Source organism: Arvicola amphibius, chromosome 11 (genome assembly GCF_903992535.2).
Source record: "Arvicola amphibius chromosome 11, mArvAmp1.2, whole genome shotgun sequence".
In the NCBI taxonomy this organism is placed as follows: domain Eukaryota; kingdom Metazoa; phylum Chordata; class Mammalia; order Rodentia; family Cricetidae; genus Arvicola; species Arvicola amphibius.
The window spans coordinates 111168928-111188116 of record NC_052057.2 but is presented as its reverse complement, the minus strand read 5'-3'; the positions used below and the strand labels follow the sequence as shown (position 1 = coordinate 111188116).

The following is a 19189-nucleotide window of genomic DNA, read 5'->3' as shown; positions in this document are numbered from 1 at the left end:
CTTCTCTTTCTCTCCCATTTCTCTACCATATTTGCTCATCATAATGGGACTAGCTGCCCATCACTGCAAGGCTCCTGGTGGGCCCAGGGATGTCTTTCTACCATGCCAGGCCTTGAGGGTCCGGACTGGACTGTGGGTGGCTAGCATCCTCCTGAGCAGAATTGCATTGGGAGAGGAGCATGAATTTCTTCCCTAATCATGTTTCTAAATGAATGAAATAGTGAAGTATAAGCTTCATCTCAGAATAAACAACTGAATTAACTCTTGAAGGGCATCAGGTCTAGAGTAGACAGGAGTGCATGGTTGAATGAAGTTGTCCAGGACAGTCCTAAAAGCTCAACTCATATATGCATATTATTTAGATAAAACTGAAACTATTGAAGGTATAAAACTAAATTTGTTTTACCTAAAAGACTACGTGGGTTATTGGTTTTTTTTTTTCTTTTCTCTCTCTGTGTGTGTACATTATGGTTACATGAGAGAACAAATCATGGCTCCAACGTGGCAGTCAGAGGACAACTCTGGAGGCGATTCTCTTCCTCCATCTTTATATGGCTTTCTGAAATCAAACTCATATTGCCAGGCTTGAGCAGCAAGAACCTTTCCCCACTGAGCCATCTCACTGGTCCACAGCTTGTTCTGAAAGATTTTAAATCACCTAGATTTAATCTTCCATTCAAGTGCAAACAAACAAGATTCAAGAAACCTCACTTTTGCACATTTAAAATGTTCTTTACATTTGCTTATTTTTTCTGGTGCTGTGGATGCAATATCCTAATCTTAACAACTAACTGCAATAATAATAAATCTAAATTACCCTTTAAAAAAGGAAAATTATGTGGAAAACTCCCTTCCGACCAGTAACTTTAACCAGTATGTCTTTACAAAGAGAACAGGATGAGAAATGGGTATGAGTGGAATTTTTAACAGGAGAGCAGAGTTATTGAAACCAAACCAATCTGAAGAATAAGCATGCAGGCCCCTCAATGGATGCTTCTGAAATAGAAATATTTACATTCTTTGTAGTTTGGTTACTTCATCCTTGCCACCCATCCTAAAAATGGCTTGGCTTTCCCTACTGGCAGACAAAGGCCTTGCTGCCTGAAATAAGCTACTTGGTCAAACAGATGAAGTACGTGGAATTTAGTTGTGATTACTTGGCGTATATAAATAACAAGTGTGTGAATATGTATTGCTCTCATTTGTTAATAATAAAGCTGATTTGGCCTATAGCAAAGCAGAATAAGGCTAGGTGGGAAAGCCAAACTGAAAACACAGAGAGGAAAAAAGGCGAGGTGAGGGAGGGAGAAATAAGCCAGCCGCACAGGAAGCAAGATGCTAGAGGACTGGTAAGTTGTAAAAGCTAATTAGTAATAAGCCTGAGTTGCAGGCCAAGCATTTTGTGATTAATTTAAGCCTTTGTGTGTTTATTTGGGACAAGGCTGTTGAGGCAAAAGAAAAGCTCCATTAACAGAAAAGTCCCTCATTCTTGGGAGCACTGACACTCTCTCCTACCTTATTGGAGATACACAATTGAATACAGAGCTCCACCTGTATCCCTGCAGTATGCAGCTGGCTGATTACTGTGGTCATTGAGTCTGCTCTTCAGGACTCTTAGAATAAAGGCAGAATGACCTAGACACTACTTCTCCGTTAGATCTGGATTTCACAAAATGATCCCTTAGCTGTGTCCCACTAGAACACTGGTCTGGGTGCAGTTGTGTAGCCAGGAACACTCTGGGGAGTGTAAAATGCTCTTGCTCCAGGGCAGTGTCTGTCACAAGAGGAAGGCTAATCTGCATTGTGCAGGCACATACTCTGTTGGAGGGAGGCTGCTTGTTGGTTCCCGGCCACTGGGCTAGCTTAGACCCAAAATAATCACACAGAAACTGTATTAATTAAAGCACTGCTTGGCCCATTATTAGCTCTAGTGTCTTATTGGCTAACTCTTATATATTAATTTAACCTATTTATATTAATCTGTGTATCACCAAGTGGCTATGACTTACCAGCAAAAGTTTCAGCATCTGTCTTCGGCAGAAGCTCCATGGCTTCTCTCTGACTCCGCCTTTCTCCTTCCATGCTGTAGGCCAAACCAGTTCGTATCATGCATTGATAACTTTATTCCCCATGAAACAGAATAGCATTCTGTTTAGCTAGAGCATACCTCCACAGGTATGGGGTCTAGAGGCTACAGTGTGAAGAGCCTTTGCAATTGACCAAGGGGCATTTTCTGGATAATATACTTTTATTTTTGTATATAAACAACTCCATATGCTTTGCAAGGCTGAGTTAAAACTGTCATTTTATTTATAGTCTCCCTTCCTACCTCCTCTATTTGGGATCAAAATCAGGGGTCCCCATGATCCTAGGTAAGCACTCTATCAGAGGACAACATCCTAGCATTGAAGTCTGATTATTGAACTTCATTATCATTGTTATTCTTAAAAGGTACCAGAAGAAAAGAACTCGCAAGAGGCTCGAACAAGTTAAATGGAGTCTTTATTTACCACCAGTGGGGTTGTCCTGGGCAAATTAGCAGGAAGCAGCCCCAATTTCCAGTTGGTTTAAGTTCTAAAGGGCAAAAAAATGCAAACATGATGCTTACAGAAAGCAAATGTTGTTTACAGAAGAGGAGAGATTACAGTTAGATGATCAGACAGTTAACCTTTAGCTTAGAGTCACATGGTTTAGGAATTTAGGGCTGTTCCAGAAACCAATTTTATCCAAGACAGCATTAGCACTTGGAGTAGTCTTAGGACTACTTTGATGAGATGGCATAGCTCTAGTTCAGGGCCTATTACAGTTATCATCCTCTGTGACAAAACAATATGTGTACCTTTCTTGGTCTATGAAATAATTCAAATACACCAACTCTTTCTGGAGCTTACTATTTAATCTTACTACAGCAAATTACCATTGCAACCCAATCTATCTTTGCCAAAATAAAATAAGATTAGGTACTTCCTGTCATTATATGGAATGCGTAGTCAATACCATTTAAAGAAGCTAGGTTTTGCCAGGCGGTGGTGGCGCACGCCTTTAATCCCAGCACTCGGGAGGCAGAGGCAGGCGGATCTCTGAGTTCGAGGCCAGCCTGGTCTACAAGAGCTAGTTCCAGGACAGGCTCTAGAAACTACAGGGAAACCCTGTCTCGAAAAACCAAAAAAAAAAAAAAAAAAAAAAAGAAGCAAGGTTTTATTTTGACTCATCCAAAGAATTTTAGTCCATCATTGTTGGTGGAGATGGCTCATTTGTTCCTGGCTGCCTAGACCCAAAATAATCATACAGAAACTATATTATTTAAATCACTGCTTGGCCTATTAGCTCTAGTCTATTACTGGCTAGCTCTTACAACCTAAATTAGCCCATCTCCATTTATCTGTGTATTGTCACATTGGCTGTGGCTTACCTGCAAGGTTCTATCACTTCTGTCTCTGGCATCTTGCCACTCCATCTTTCTTGCAGCATTCAGTTTAGTTTTCCCTGCCTAGCTCTACTCCACCCCATCACAGGCCAAGGAGAAAACTTCTTTATTTATTAACCAATGAAAACAACACATATACAGAAGGACTTCCCATACTACATCATGGTCAGGGTGGCATGGTGGTAGCAGTGGTTCAGTCAGCCCCTACTGGTGGGAGCATAAGGTGGCTTCTTAGATCAGAGCAGGCAGGAAGCAGAGAATAGTACCAAAAGCAGGCTATAACACAGTGTCTCTCAGGGTCTGATTTCTGCCATTCAGAATCCTTATCTCGAAGGTTTCCATCACCTCCCAAACATTACCACCAACAACCAAGAGTTCAAACCCATGAGCCTATGGGGAACACTTGATCTTCAATGTATAACACTGTCCATGGTAGGTTAAGGTTCCTTCTTAAGGCAAGTTGCTGGAGAAAGGAGTTGTTTCAGTGAGGCTCTCTGCCATGCACATATTAGGGCCATGTCTGGGTATACTGTTAATGGAATGACATATGCTTGCTAGTAACTTAGTAGTTCTTTACTTCTCACCTTTCCCATGGTTGCTCAAATTTTTAAGAAAGGAAATTTATGGTTTTATGGTAAAAGCTTATTTTCCTTTCTATGGCCAATGTTAAGTTCTGGAATCCTGGGCCAAGTTTTATATCCTATTCATAAGAATCAAATTAAAAGATATATGTGAGGGTTTAAATCTTTATTTATTTATCAATTTTTTCTTTGTTTGTCTGACTTTTCCATAAAGAGTATTTTCAAAACTTTGCAAATTAAGTGACTGGTAATCATTTGATGTTGTGGTTCCTGCATTAACTCACATTCCAAGTGTCCATGTCTTTGGCCATAGCTAAAACCTACTTGGAAAGAGATTTCACGGAACATCCCATGTACTTTAGTTATGGTCCAGAAGTGCAGTACAACTGCAAGGTTGACCACTCACCATCCATGATGCAAACTGAGCACAGCCAGGAATATTGTCCATCACATATCTGCTATGCAAGTTGAATGTACCCAGATGTGTTCCTGTTTCCATTTTCCCTCTTGAACTATGACCTTCCACTGAGCATGCTCAGTAGCATCCATATAACTTGTCCTGAAGTGCTTTCCCAGAGCGAAGTATACAGGTTTTCCAAATAAATTCCCTACACTCCCTTGCCTAGTGAAAGCACGGTCTTGTGTCATTTTTCAAACTCTTCTCACCTGCTTCAGGCAATCTTTCTCTACTCTCTTGTCTTGATCATGCTTGTTTTGCCTTTCTGACCATGGGATGCAAGTTCATTATGTGGGATAAGAGTCCCGGTTTTGGTTTTTGTTGTTCTTGCTTGGTTGATTTTTGTTTTCTTTTCTTTTTTGGCTTTTTTTGGAAACACAATATACATTCATCACACAGAATTTTTTAGCTTGTATTTTAGACTGAAATCTGCACTTGATTAGCAAATTCTTGAAAAAGCCTAAAAACACATTTTCAGTTATACTAAGTTAAATAAAACCAATTCCACATTTTTAAATATTAGAAGTGGTAAACAGACAGCGTAGTTTACACAGGCTGTAAGAATTAACATGGAATTATAAATTCTACCCCTGCATGACTTGTTTGCCTATTTATTCTATGTACTACCTAAGACATAAATGGCGGATATTAAACATACTGTCTGGACTCCCAAATCTCACAAACTGGTGAAGGTCTGGAGGTGATGCAGTGATAACCAGAAACCCAGGAAGCCAGAGTGACACTGGTACCGAGTCCTTTTTGTGCAAACTAGGTTGCCAGTCTGTACCTGGATGTGAGGGAAGGGACATAATAATATCCATGCCTGTGTTTTTCCACCAGCATCCAGAGACCGCAGGAGAGACACGGGCCCATCTCAGGAAGGCGTTGATGCAGTGAACAGAAAGCTACCTGAGCCTCCCTCTGATCTGTGCTGTTGCTGTGCTAGAGAAGGCCGAATTTCCAATTAAGGTGATGGCGCTTGGCATCTGTGGTCAAAGTTCCGTCATCTCCTTTATCCATCACCCTGTGCAATTTAAACTTCACTCCACTTTAAAACCCTATTTTTGAAAAATTACAGAGCACTCATACAAGAATTAAATTTTAATGAAATTCCTGTAGAATGTTACCCAGAAATTTATAGACTATGAACAAATTCCAGATCCTTCTGAAGACACATCAGAGGCCAATTCTGAGGCCATGATGGGTCAAATACATGACTGATGCAAAGCTTTATTTTGATCAATTTGCTGTTATTTACACACAAGACACACAGACTCTAGATGAACTTTCTCAACTAATACTTGAAAACTATCTTAATTTCCCTACATCTCCAAGAACTAGGGAACCAATTCTCGTTCACCAAAATCAGAGAGGGGCTTGGCCTCCCTCTTTCAAGAGAGAGCATTTCCCTTCTGCATATTTTTGAAGGGTCTTTTGAATGTAAATAACAGAGAAATTTGCTTGAGTACCAAACTAGGTAAACAAAATCTGATACCAACACTCTTGTTACACATAAAATCAAACTTTCCCATAGGAGACAAACATTAAAATCATATCATTCCTTCCAATGATTCATCCTAAACACACCATTTAAGACAGTGCAGTCTTTGATGAGTCTGGTCATCTCAGACCTAGTGTCTGAGGTGCAAACTGCAGAGAGGGCTGGGCAGACCGCTATCTAAGCTTGTCTTCCATAAGTAGGTATAACGAGATAAAAAATTTTTTTAAAAAAAAACAGGTAACCAGAAATCCCTGTGGGAAAGCAGAAACAGGTGTTCCCTGGGCTTTTAGAGGCAATCCCTAGAATTGAACAAAGTTTAGGAGTTCCCTGTGGTTAGAGTGTAAGCAAGGGTCTAGCCAAGAAAAGGCTGGGGTGCATTGTGGGTCTTATCCCAGGCTGTTCCTGAAGGGAGGTCCTGAAAGAATATTCAGGAAGTGGAACCAAGGATGAAACAAGTTGCACTTTTATAATTTTACAGTCCTCTAAGTAGCCTGTGAGATGAAGACATATGTATTATTTACAGAGTTCTTCGTCCTGAAAAACTGTACACACAATTAAAATGGTTCAGGTCGTAAGTGAGACCAGTGAAGTCCAGGAGGCAGGAGGGATGTTTTGGAGTACTTACAGACACCAGGAAGGAGAGGAATGTTAAGAGCTGTTGGCTGCCCCTCCCCCTTCCCCGCCCCCAGTGTAAAAACTGTTCTCGAAAACTCGCTGGATACCTGGCTCCTCAAGAGGGCGCTGGAACCCGGCTCTGGTGATTTCTCTGGACTCGGGGCTCTTACAATCTTTTAGGCTGAGTCCAGGGTTTGGAAAGAAGGTTGTCTGGGAGACTGGATGGGTGATTATCTCTGTTCTTGACAGTCATAGCCAGGCTCCAGCCTCCTTCATCATGCATGCTCAGCTCCACACCTCTAGTGATTGTGTCTTTATCGCCGTTCCCAGGCAATTAGAGTGTTCAGGACAGGCTGTTTACCAGCGTGATCAAAATCACTGGCGTCTGTCTTGGAAGGCAAAGAAACAAAAGAACACAGACAAGCGCTGAGACGCCGGAGGGGGGCGCCTGCGACATCCTAGGGATGTCCTACTAAGAAGAAGATGAGGCAGAGTTGGATTCTTGTTTCAACAACACTGCCTGCCACTTTCCCTAAGTTCAGGGGTCAAGCTCTGCCCTTAGCTGTAGGGAGAAACCAGTGCCATGTCCTTACCTAAGCTGTCCTGGACCTCACTTAAGGGATGGTGAAATCCGGGATCACTCAGTTCTGAGAAGAGCCTGAGGTTCTGTATGCCGGGAAGGGGCCTCAGGACGTCCAGGACGTCGAGCCTGCTGCTTGGGAACCGCACTCCCGGGGTTCCCCTGAAACCAGCTGGCTCGGGTCCACAGGGCATCAGGCAGCACGACAGGATACCAGCTGCCGAAGGCTCCTGCGGAAGCCATCATCCAGGAAGGCGTAGAGAAAGGGGTTGAGGCAGCTGTTGGCATAGCTCAGGCTGGTGATGAAGTAAGAGATGCCAATGACCAGGGGTGTTTGAGGCAGGTCGGTGGTGAGTGCCACTATGGTGCTCAAGTGGTAAGGCGTCCAGCAGATGAGGCACACGGCCAGGATCGCTGTGACCAACAAGGTCACACGCTTCTTGGCTCGGTCCAGAGCCTTGGCGTGACTGTCTAGGTGGATGGCTCGCAGCCGGCACAGCAGGGTGGTATAGAGGGCGCAAATCGTGGAGACAGGGATGGCGAAGCCTAACACCAGTGTGTACAGGCGGCTGGCACGCCACCAAAAAGCCTCTGGCTGCGGGAAGACCAGCACGCACTGGCGCCGGCCTTGCTCCTCGTCCAGCCGGGCGAACACCGCGAAGGGCAGCACGACTAGAGTCACCAGCACCCACACCGCCAGGCTGACAGCGCGCGCAGCACCGTAAGTGCGCCCCGACACCCGGCGCGACTCGGCTGTGGCCAGCACCACCAGGTAGCGGTCCGCGCTCATGACGGTGAGGAAGTAGAGGCTAGAAAACGTGTTGTACTGGTCGACGGCCACGATGAGCTTGCACATGGCCTCCCCGAAGGGCCAGCGCCTCAGCAGGAAGTCGGCGATGTTGATGGGCAGCACCAGGGTGAAGAGCTCGTCGGCGATAGCCAGGTTGAGGATGAACACGTTGGTGACAGTCTTCATTCGCGGCGCGCGCAGCAGCACGTACAGCACCGCTGAGTTGCCCGCCAGTCCCACCGCGCAGATCACCGCGTAGACGACAGGCACTGCGACCGCCAGTGGCCGGGGCAGCGGCAAAGGCGCGGGGCTCGACCCGTTGGAACAGCCCAGAGCCGAGCCGCCGCACGACAAATTGCCTCCGCCAGGCTCTGAGAGCGACAAGTTGTGCATCTTGGCGACGGCAGGGGAGTCGGTGATCCCTCCGATTCCACTCAGTAGCCCCGCGGGACTCGAGTCTGTAAGTCCGCGTTGACAGGGATCTGCACTGCCTGGGTCTCTGAGCCTTTCTGTGGCTATGCACCGGAGGGGGCGTTCCCCACAAGCTACTCAGCCCACTATAGCCCGGGACTCGCTAGTTAAAAGCAGAATTAAAAACACAGGTTATACCCTGTCTCGAAAAACTAGAAAAAGAAAAAAGAAAAAAAAAAAAAAAAAAAAAAAAAAAAACACAGGTTATATTCCTCCAGGTGTAGCTTTGGGGAGAAGCAAGGTTCAGAGTTGGAGGTGGCTGCTAGGTCCCGAGCTCTTCCCTCCACCAGCCGAAATCTGATCCCAGCCCCTTGAATACATCAAAGATGCTACTTAACTCCTAAGAACATGTAAATCCAGCTCACGCCGTTTTAGAGCCCCGGGACACACTCGGGTCTCCCCACCGAATTCTACAGCCGCAAGTTCCCCTGCATGCTGGATAATAGGACTACCGGCAGCAATCTTTATCTTACCTGGCTGGTCTCACAAAAGATCTGCGCTTCCTGGGGAGGTCAGAGAGGAATGCAACCATCTGCTGAAGGATGCTGTGGTGTCTGTCAGCCTGGTCTGCCTCCCGGAGTCTGCCCAGAGGCAGTGTCTCCTAAGAGTCTGAAGTGCAGGCAGCACATAGCCACAGTGACTAGTCTCTGTCAACCTGTCACCGCTGCCCATTCCACTCCTAGTAAAAAAACAGCGTCCCCAAAGGCTTCTTTGCTGACTTCCTGTAGTTTTTTTTGTTTGTTTGTTTGTTTTTTTTTTTTAAACTCAGTTCAATTGGAATCATGAAAAGCTCTCTTGTCGGGAATTGAACCTAAGAACAGCATAGTTAAGATATGAATATTCCGTTTTAAAGAACAATTGGAGAAAAGGTCCCCATACCAGGTTTTATTTATTCTTCTTTTTAATATTTTATTATTTAAAATTTTTAAATTTAATATATTTTGATCATATCCTTTCCCTCCCCCAAGTCTTCCAGATCCTCTCCCTACCCACTCAACTTTAAGTTCCTTCTCAAAATAAACAAAAAACCAATACAACAAACCTAAGAAAACAAAATGAAACAACACTCAAACAGAAAAAATAAAAACAAACCAAATCTGTAACCAAATAAAAGCATAAAAATTAACTGTGGAGTCCACTATATGTTGAGGCCTGCCCTAGAGTGGTTGATATACCCAGTGCCACTCCATTGGAGAAAACAGATTTTTCCTCTCCCAGCAGATATAAATTTATACTTTAGTATCCAAGTTTTCAGTCATTTTAAAAAATATATAAAAATAAAATAAAATAAAAAACAAAAACTATCACATCAAAGTTGGACAGGTCAAACCAACAGAAGGAAAAGAACCCTAAGAGAAGGGGCAAGAAAGAGAAACTTACTCATTCACACATTTAAGAATATCATAAGAACACAAAAACAGAAGCCAAGAGAGATATGCTGAGGACCTGGTGCAGACCTGTGCAGATCTGGTACAGACCTGTGCAGACTTGGTGCAGACCTGTGCAGACCCGTGCAGGCCCTGTGCAGGTTCTGAGCATGCTGTTTCACTCTCTGTGAGTTTATGTGAGCTTTGCTCATGTTGATTTCGAGGGCCTTGTTTTCCTGGTGTTTCCCATACCCTCTGGCTCTTGTGCTCGTACTGACTCCTTTTCTCAGGGGATTTCCTGAGCTTCTGATGAAGACGGAGCATAGCACTGATCAATGAGTATAGTAGAATATCATTAGGAGTCTTTTTCTCACTACGTCTTTTAAAGAGAAGTATTATTTGGTTTAACCCTAGGTCCCTGGGTTATTTATCTAGTCTCTGGCTCTTGGTCAACCAAGCAGTGTTGGATAAGGGTTCCATCTTGTGGAGTGGGTCGTAAGTGCAATCAGGTACTGGTGGTCACTCCCACAAGCTTTGTGTCACCATTGCCTTAGCATATCTTGCAAACATTACACCATGTAGCCCAAAGGATTTGTGGCTGTCTTGATGCTTACATTTCTCTTTTGCTAGCATATAGACTATCTTCTTGTGCCAAAGACACTAGAACGTAGAAGTTTAGGCTCTATGTAGGCACCTACTTGACATCTTCACGTTCAATCAATTGTGTAGGTGTTGCCTTCAGCAACAGAACCTTGCTGCCAGTTTGTGGAGAGCAACAACCCAGGTTTTTGGATTCCCATGGGATCCCTTTGGCCAAAAACTCAATTGGATGTAACCCAATCCCGATATTAGAAGCTTCGTTTTATGACAAGACATGGCCAATTCAGCCTGTCTCTTCCCATTACTTGGCAATTTCATTTAGTGAAGCACAATTAATAAAAACTCAGAGACAGATTTTGGGGTTCAACCTGAAAACCAGAAAAACAAAGCAGTCAGCTATTGGCTTTTACCTCAAACTCAGTCTGAAAATGGTGATCTTGCCTCCAAGAAACCTCAGAATGAGACTGAGACTGAGAGCTGTCTCCTCCCGTTTTATATTCCTCTCTAGTTCTGGGATTAAGGGTGTGTGCCACTACTGCCTGGTTTCTAGGCAAACTAGTGTCTCTAACTGGGATTAAAAGTGTGTGTCATTGCTGCCTGATCTGTAAGGCTGGTCAGCATGGCTATTTTACTTTTCTGATATTCAGGCAACATTTATTTATTAAATACAAATGAAATGCCACTATAGTTTAGGTTGTCTTCATATATGAATATATTTTAGAAAGCTCCTATTGTATTCGGTTTCTATACAACCCTTTCAAATGCCTATAATTTTAGCTGCCTCTCACTGTTGAACCTCCCACTCTCTATCCCCACCTCCAGCCTCTCCACTTATTCTTTATCTTCCCCCACCCCCATCCATCCATGATAATCTATTCTATTTCTCTTTCCTGGCATGGTGTTATCTGTTCCCTCTAGTCCCTCCCTCTAACCTAAGTGTGCCATGTTTTCATTATCCGTTCATCCAATAACAGACATCTAGGCTACGTTTTTTTTTTTTTTTATTTCTGGCTATTATTAACAAAGCAGCAATGAATATGTTTAAGCAAGTGGTTTTTGTTACAGAATGAAACATTCTTTGGGTATATTCCCGAGTGGAATAGCTGGACATTGATGTAGATCAATCTCCATTTTCCTGAGGAACTGCCACACTGATTTGCATACAGGTTGTAAGAAGTGGTCCTCCCATCACCAGTGGATGAGTGTTTCTTCCTCTTACTCTACATCCCCATCAGCATGAGCTGTCACTTGTTTTGCTCATCTTAACCATTCTGAGAGGTGAGAGATGAAATCTCAAAGTAGCTTTGATTTGATTTCCCTGATGACTAAGGATATTAAACATTTGTTTAGTGCTTCTTGGCCATTGAGTTTCCTCTATTGAGAATTGTCTGTTTAGGCTTGTATCCCATTTTAAAAATTGGGTAGTATTCTTTTTGTTGTTGTTCTTTTTCCGAGACAGGGTTTCTCTGTGTAACAGCCTAGCTGTCCTGGAACTAGCTCTTGTAGACCAGGCTGGCCTCAAACTCAGAGATCCGCCTGCCTCTGCCTCTCAAGTGCTGGGATTGAAGGTGTATGCCACCACTGCCCAGCAAAAAAAAAAAGGTTGTATTCTTAATATCTAGTTTCTTGAGTTCTTTATATATTTGTTTACTAAAAAAATAATCAAATAAAGATTGGACCTGGAGGTGGTTAAAAGTGTTTCCCATTCTGTAGGCTGCTACTTTTTCCATGTGAGTGTCCTTTGTCATGCAGAAGCTTCCCAGTTTCATTAGGTTTCATTTATTAGTTGTGGGTTTTAGTGCCCATGCTAACAGTTTAGAACTTCTTTTCCTGTGCCAGATAGTTCAATGTTATTCCTAACTTTCTCTTCTATCAGGTTTGGCATATCTGGTTTTCTGTTGAGGTCAGTCTGTGATCCATTTGGAGCTGAGTTTTGTGCAGAAATGTAAAGTATGGATCTATTTGCATGCTTCCACATTCCGCTATCCAGTTTGACCAGCACCATTAATGAAGATGCTTTCTTTTTCCTACTGTGTTTTTCTAGCTACTTAATTAAAAAAAAAAGCACGTGTCAATAGGTGCACGTGTCAATTTGATTCCATTGATCAATATATCTGTTTTGTCACAAGACCATACTGTTTTATTACTATAGCTTTATAGTACAATTTTGAGATCAGTGATGGTGATACCTCCAGGAGTTCTTTTATTATTCCAAATTGCTTTAACTTCCCTGGGTTTTCTGTATTTCCATATGAAGCTGAGAATTGCCCGTAGATGATCTTTGAAGAATTGTGTTGGCTTTTTGATAGGGATTCTGTAGATTGTTTTCAGTAGGGTAGACGTTTTACTTTGTTAATCCTATCAACCTATGAGTATGGTATATCTTTTCATCTCCTGATATTTTCTCCAATTTCTTTTTTAAATGACCTGAAATTTTTGTCATTTAAGTCTTTAACTTGCTTTGTTAGAATTATTCCAAGATAGTTTATGTTATTCAGGCTGTTGTGAAAGGTGTTGTCTCTCTGATTTCTTTCTCAGTCCGTTTGTCATTTCCATATAGGAGGGCTACTGAATTTTGTGAGCTAATTTTATATTCAGCTGAAGGTGTATATCAGCTTTAGGAGTTCCCAGGTAGAATTTTTGAGGTTGCTTATGTATACTATCATATAATCTGCAAATAGTGATACTTTGATATCTTCCTTTCCAATTTGTATCCACTGGATCTTCAGGGGTCTTATTGCTCTAGTGCAGGCATCAAGTACTGTATTGAATAGGTATGGAAAGAGTAGACAACCTTGTCTTGTTCCTGATTTTAGTGAAATTTCTTTGAGTTCTTTTCTACTGAAGTTGATGTTTGTTATGGGCCTGTTCTAAACTGTCTTTCTTAAGTTTATATATTCATTTAAGATATGTCCCTTGTATCCCTAATATCCTGAAGATTTTTGTCATGAAGGGTTGGTGTATCTTCTCAAAGGACTTTTCTGCATTTAATGAAAATATTGTGTGGTTTTATTTTTGTCTGTTTATATGATGGATTGCATTCATGGATTTACATATGTTGAATCATCCCTGAAAATCTGCAATAAAGTCTACTTGATCATGACAGTTGATCTCTTGATATGTTCTTAACACAGTTTGCAATTATTTTTTTGAGAATTTTTGCATCAATATTGAGGAGAGCAATTGGTCTGAAATTCTCAATTTGCTACATCTTTGTGTGATTCGGGTATCAGGATAACTGTGGCCTCATCAAATGAATTGGGCAATCTTTCCTCTGTTTCTATTTTGTGGAATAATTTCAGGACTATTGGCATTAATTCTTCTTTGAAAGTCTGGTAGAATTCTGTGCTAAAACCATCAGGCTCTGGGATTTTTTTTTTTTGGTTGGAAGACTTTTAATGTCTACTTCTATTTCACTAGGGCTTATAGATCTGTTTAAATTGGTTTTCTGATCTTGATTTGAGTTTGGTAGATGGTATATGTGAAGAAAATTATCCATTTCATTTAGATTTTCCAATTTGGTGGAGTAAATATTTTTAAAGTATGTCTTTCTGACTCTCTAGATTTCCCTGGTATCTATTGCTATATCCCCCTCTTCATTTCTTTTAGTCAATAAGAGCTTGTCACTCTTACTGATTTTCCAAGAACTATCTCTTTGTTTTATCAATTTTTTGTATTGTTATTTTGTTTCTATTTAATTGATTTCAGTCCTGAGAGTGATTATTTCTTCCTGTTTACTCCTTTAAGTTGTGATTTCTTCTTTTTGCTTTAGAGCTTTCTGGTGTGCTGTCAAATTGCTAGTATGAGATTTATCCATCTTTTGTTTGTAGGCTCTTAGTGCTATGAACTTGCCTCTTAGAATAGTCTTCATTGTGTCGTATATGTTTGCATATGATGTGTATTCATTTCTGCTCAATCTTAAATTGTCCTTAATTTCTTTGTTAATTTCAATCTTGAGCCATTTTTCTTTAAGGAGAGAGTTGTTCCCTTTCCATAAGTTTCTGTTTTCTCTGATGTTGATATCTAGCTTTAATCTGTGGTGCTCATGTAGAATGCATAGTGTTATTCTACAGCAAGAGAGCTGGCCCCTGTACTAGGGAGAGAGGACCCCTCACCACAGGTGAAGATGAACCTACCCTGAGGGCATGAATGTTGTTGAGGTAGTTAACTCCACCCAAGGTGTGTGGCCCCAGAGGCTCTGTCTGACCTGCCTGGCTAATACCCAGGCCCACATCTGTGCCTTGGGTTGACTCTATCTACCCTATCTGGGTCCTTCTGGAGTTCATGAAGGGACTGGTCCTGTGGACCAACACCCTCACAATCTCCAAGACTCGGGGTGACTACAGAGTACCCAAGAGAAGCTCTAGTGAAGATCCAGCTGCTATATGAAAAACCACAGGCCTTGAACCAGACCAGTGACTCGTTGCAATGAATATTGGCCAGTCAAGATGATGGAACAGAGTGGTATATTATATGACATGTGGAAGCCACCAATGCCACCATGATAGACGAAGAGGTAATGGAGAAGCAGGAGAGAAGAAAAGGCAAAGATTTTTCTGCTCCTGGTGTGGTTCTTGCTCTGTTTTGGTTTATTGGGTTTATTGGGGGGGGGGGGGGGGTCTTGCTTTTGTTTGCTTGCTTACTTACTTTGATTTCTTTTGTGGTGGGGGACACAAAAGGGATAGGGAGGGTGGGGGGCTGGGAGGTGAACAGAATTTGGGTGCATGATGTGAAACCCCCAAAGATTTAATAAAGAAAATGACTAAAAACTAAAAGGCAGATGTTAACTTTTATGTGAACTCCTTCTCCCCCCCAAAATACAGTGCACAGTGTTATTTTTATTTTCTTAATGTTAAGGTGTGTTTCTTGGATGCAACAGAGTGGCGGAATCTGTTTTTACATATGTTTTCTTGGTCTATTTCCTTTTATTGGAGAGTTAAGACCATGAGAGAGCAATGGCCAATGATTGCTGGTTCATGTTATTTTGTTGTTGGTGGTGTGTGTGCTTCTCTCCTTTTGATTTGCTTGTGTGGGATCATTTGTTTGCTGCATTTTCTTGAATATGGATAACCTCTTTAGATTAGAGTTTTTCTTCTCGTGTCTTTGCTTAAATTTTATTTTATCATGAAATATCTTATTTTTCCATCTATGGTGACTACTATACTGGTTATAGTAGTTTGGGGTGTTATTTTTGGTCTCTTAGAGTCTGCAGCAATTTGTCCTGGCCTTTCTGGACTCTAGAGTCTAAACTGAGAAATCATTTTAATTCTAACAAGTCTATTTTGATATGTTACTTTATCTTATCCCTTGCAACTTTTAATATCTTCTTTTTTCTATATGTTGAATGTCTTGATTATTATATGTCAGGGAGAATTCATTTTCTGGTACAGTCTATTTGTTGTCCTATAAGCTACTTGTACTTTGACAGGCATCTCAACTTTATCTTAAGGAGATTTTCTTCTATAATTTTATTGAAAATATTTTCTGTGCCTTCGACCTGGGTTTCTTCTCCTTCCTTTATTCCTATTGTTCTTTGATTTGGTCTTTGCATGGAGAGGTGAAGATCTGCAGTAAGCCCACCTGCTTCCCTAGCAGGAGTGGCCTATGGGTTCCCAGGGAGTGCATGCTGGAGTTGGGGCCTAGGATAATGCAATGAGTGGTCAAAGAGTTGAAAGGGGAACATCCGTGGGATGCACTAGACATGGGGTGGGACTGCAACATGGTCTCTGCTACAGAGCAGGGGATGAGCCTGGGGGATTAGATCTGGAGCAGCAGAGGGAAATGTGAAGATCTGCCCCATTCCATTTTTTTAAAACATGCCCCAAATGTACTAAAGTATTTGAAGTTTTAAAAAATTACAGGTGTACACATTAGTATACAAAAAGAAAAGTGAATGTAAGTTAAAACACAAATGACTCATTTTATGACACTGTAGTCTTCAAATGTTAGAAACCCACCTATGACACATCATGACTGACACTGATAATTTGGAGTGTGTCCATGTTTTCTAAAAGACATGAGATAACTTAGCAAAGACCAACCCACTTCTGAAAGCCTTCAGTGCATCTTTTGTGAAATGTTGCCAGCTGCTCAGCATCCTTCTCATTTTTAGCTAGCTCTGAGTCTTTCTTAACAGGAGCTACCTGCCTGCAAGCATGCGGTTGCCTACTTGGCCTCTCTGTCTGTCTCCCAGACCCTGTAGTCTTTCCAGAGAGTAAATTGGCTAAGGCACCTCACCCTTTCCTTTGAAGATTATTTAGCTCTTTACAATTCTTTCTTCCTAGTCTCACCTTTACTTTGGGATATCAACAAATTAAAGTACTGGATTCAAAATATAACCTTTAACAAACTTTCAACCACTAAAGCAGATGAGGCACAGATAAAGAGCAGGTATGATTTCTCATAGCATCAGCATTGGACATATTGAGAAAGAGTTCAGGTCACCAGGAGCGTATTACCTCAGAACAGCAAAATTATGCTGCCTTTTATGCATTCTGCTCTAGCCTATGGAAATTTGCAAGACCTGAAGTTTCAAATCCTATGTAAATAAAGATTCACAGACTATACCCATGAGTATTTTCCCAATTGTGTGATCAGTATTATTGTTTTAAAATGACGTTTCTCTCCTACTTTGCAATAAATAAATAAATAAATTGAAAATGTGTTCCATGTTAGCATTATAAAGTAATTTGATCTAGCATTCCAATATTATAATATTTGCCTGTTTTTTAATATGATTGCTATGCTGCCTAGACCAATCACAGGTTCTTGATCTGTGATGAACCCTCCCATCAGAGTTTCCGGAGTTACTGGAGGTACAGTCATGTGACACCATGACACGTTCATTATTTGCCTTTTACGTGGAAATTTTAGATCATAATATATCTAATAAAATTGTAAGTGATATTAGAGTAGGTATGGTCTGAATGTTTCTGTCCATCTTGCAGTGATTTGAATTATACGTGTTCCTCATAGTCTCTAGCCTTTGTACACTTGGTCCCTAGTTGGTGACACTGATTGGTGAGGACTAGAAGGAGTGGCCTTATTGAAGGATGTATGTTACTAGTGGTGGGCCTTGACTGTTAAAAGTTTACATCATTTCTAGTATTCTCTCTCTGATGATGCTTTTGGTTCAGTATGTGAGTCCTCAACTTTCCTCTCCTGTTACCATGACTTTGCTCCACCCTCATGGGCCCTCTCCCTCTGGAACCATAGGTCCAAATAAATTCTTTCTTCTATAAATTGCCTTCCTCTTGGTATTTTATCACAGCATTGGAAAGCAACCAATACACCCTTCAATCATCAACCACAAACAATACTGAGATGTTGGGAGCAGTGAGACCCCAGATCCTGAATTTCTTGTAATCCCCTGATCTGAGTGCCTACAGCTGCTCTGAGCACGAGACCTTCAGGAATTCCTGATGGCAGGAGAGTGGTTTCTGGTGGGTTTGGCTGGAGCGTGGCTATCTCTATATAATCTGCCCCTGAACACAATAAAGGGGGCATTTTTGGGGGAATTCAAGGATGGCCCGTGTCTCTGTATGTGTTTGTGTATTTTAACCTCCAGCCCCTTGCCCGAAGCTTGGTAACTGGGTAAAAGCACACAGAGCACAGACATGGGGGCACGGTGAGTGACAATTGGAGGTCCCCACTGAGTTATGGGCAATTGGAGGTCTCCACCGAGATATCGGCACTGACTTACAGTGTTTGCCTTAATTTTTCAATTTTATAATGCACATATAATAGAAACTGTACTTGGACTTTTGGATTTGGGTATTTTCCTGTTACAATTTTACTGGGCAACAGAAGCAAGCCATTGTTCTCAACAATCGATCCTCTACAATGTACTGGGTTGCTAAGCTATCATGGTCAGTATATTCAATGTATTAAATGCATTTTGACTTACAGTATTTTCAATTTGGTGTCATAATAAGAATATAACCTTACTGTAAGCTGAAGAGAATTGTAATTAAAATGTAGCCCTTGATGTCCTGGATGTGGCCTTCAGAGGTTACTGGGTTACGAAAGTACAGCTCTCATGACTGGATTAGTTCCCTTATAATCATATACAGGCCCCTGTGAAGTTCTGGTTCCCTTTTGTATTTTAATGTGTAGTGAAAAGGTATTTGTACAGAAAGGAGGATTTTATTGGAGTTCAGTATTGCTGATCCCTTCATCTTGAACTTCAAGACCTCTTGGATTATGAGAAATCAATTTCTATTACCTATGAGCCACTTAGTTTATGGCATTTTGTTACAGAAGCCCAAAGAAACTAAACCAAGATGCTGAAATGCTGCTGTAACAAATATCTAAAATTTGTAGAAGTGGCCTGGGGACTGAGTAACAGAGAGGTGGAAGAAATTTTGGAATGAATGCTAGAAAAGACCTACAGTGTCATGAGTTCTGTGAGGGCTCAGAATAAAAGTAGAGAGCTGGAGACAAAGTTTCAATCCTGAGAATCCCCTAAGTATCAGAAACAGAATGTTGGTAGAATAGTAAGGACAAGAAATAAAGAACGTACTCTGCAAGAAATAATAAATAATTCAGCTAGAATTAAAATTGTTAGTTAGAAATTTAGAAGTTTCTACACTGAGAAAAGAGGCACATCAGCGGAGTGAGAGAAGAATGTGAACCAATATGGCTTCTCTTGCTTTTCCAAGTTGAGTGACTATGTGATGGCTCAACACAATGCTAGCAATATTGAATTTGATTTTAGCTTCTACACACAAAATTAATGATACATGTTATAAAGAACAGAAGAATCAGAAACAGTGATATAAGGTACTTACACTGATGACTG

At 41.5% G+C, this 19189-nt stretch overlaps 1 protein-coding gene across 1 annotated transcript; it reads right to left on the bottom strand.

Moving 5' to 3' along the window:
• Positions 1–7314: 7314 nt before the first annotated feature.
• Npbwr1 (neuropeptides B and W receptor 1) lies at positions 7315–9001 on the bottom strand. The gene is made up of 2 exons (XM_038348285.1): positions 8896–9001; positions 7315–8525 (listed from the first exon to the last, which is right to left on the bottom strand). The coding sequence occupies exon 2, from the start codon at positions 8342–8344 to the stop codon at positions 7355–7357; it is 990 nt and encodes a 329-aa protein (XP_038204213.1). The 5' UTR covers positions 8345–8525; positions 8896–9001; the 3' UTR covers positions 7315–7354.
• Between the last annotated feature and the right edge of the window lie 10188 nt (positions 9002–19189).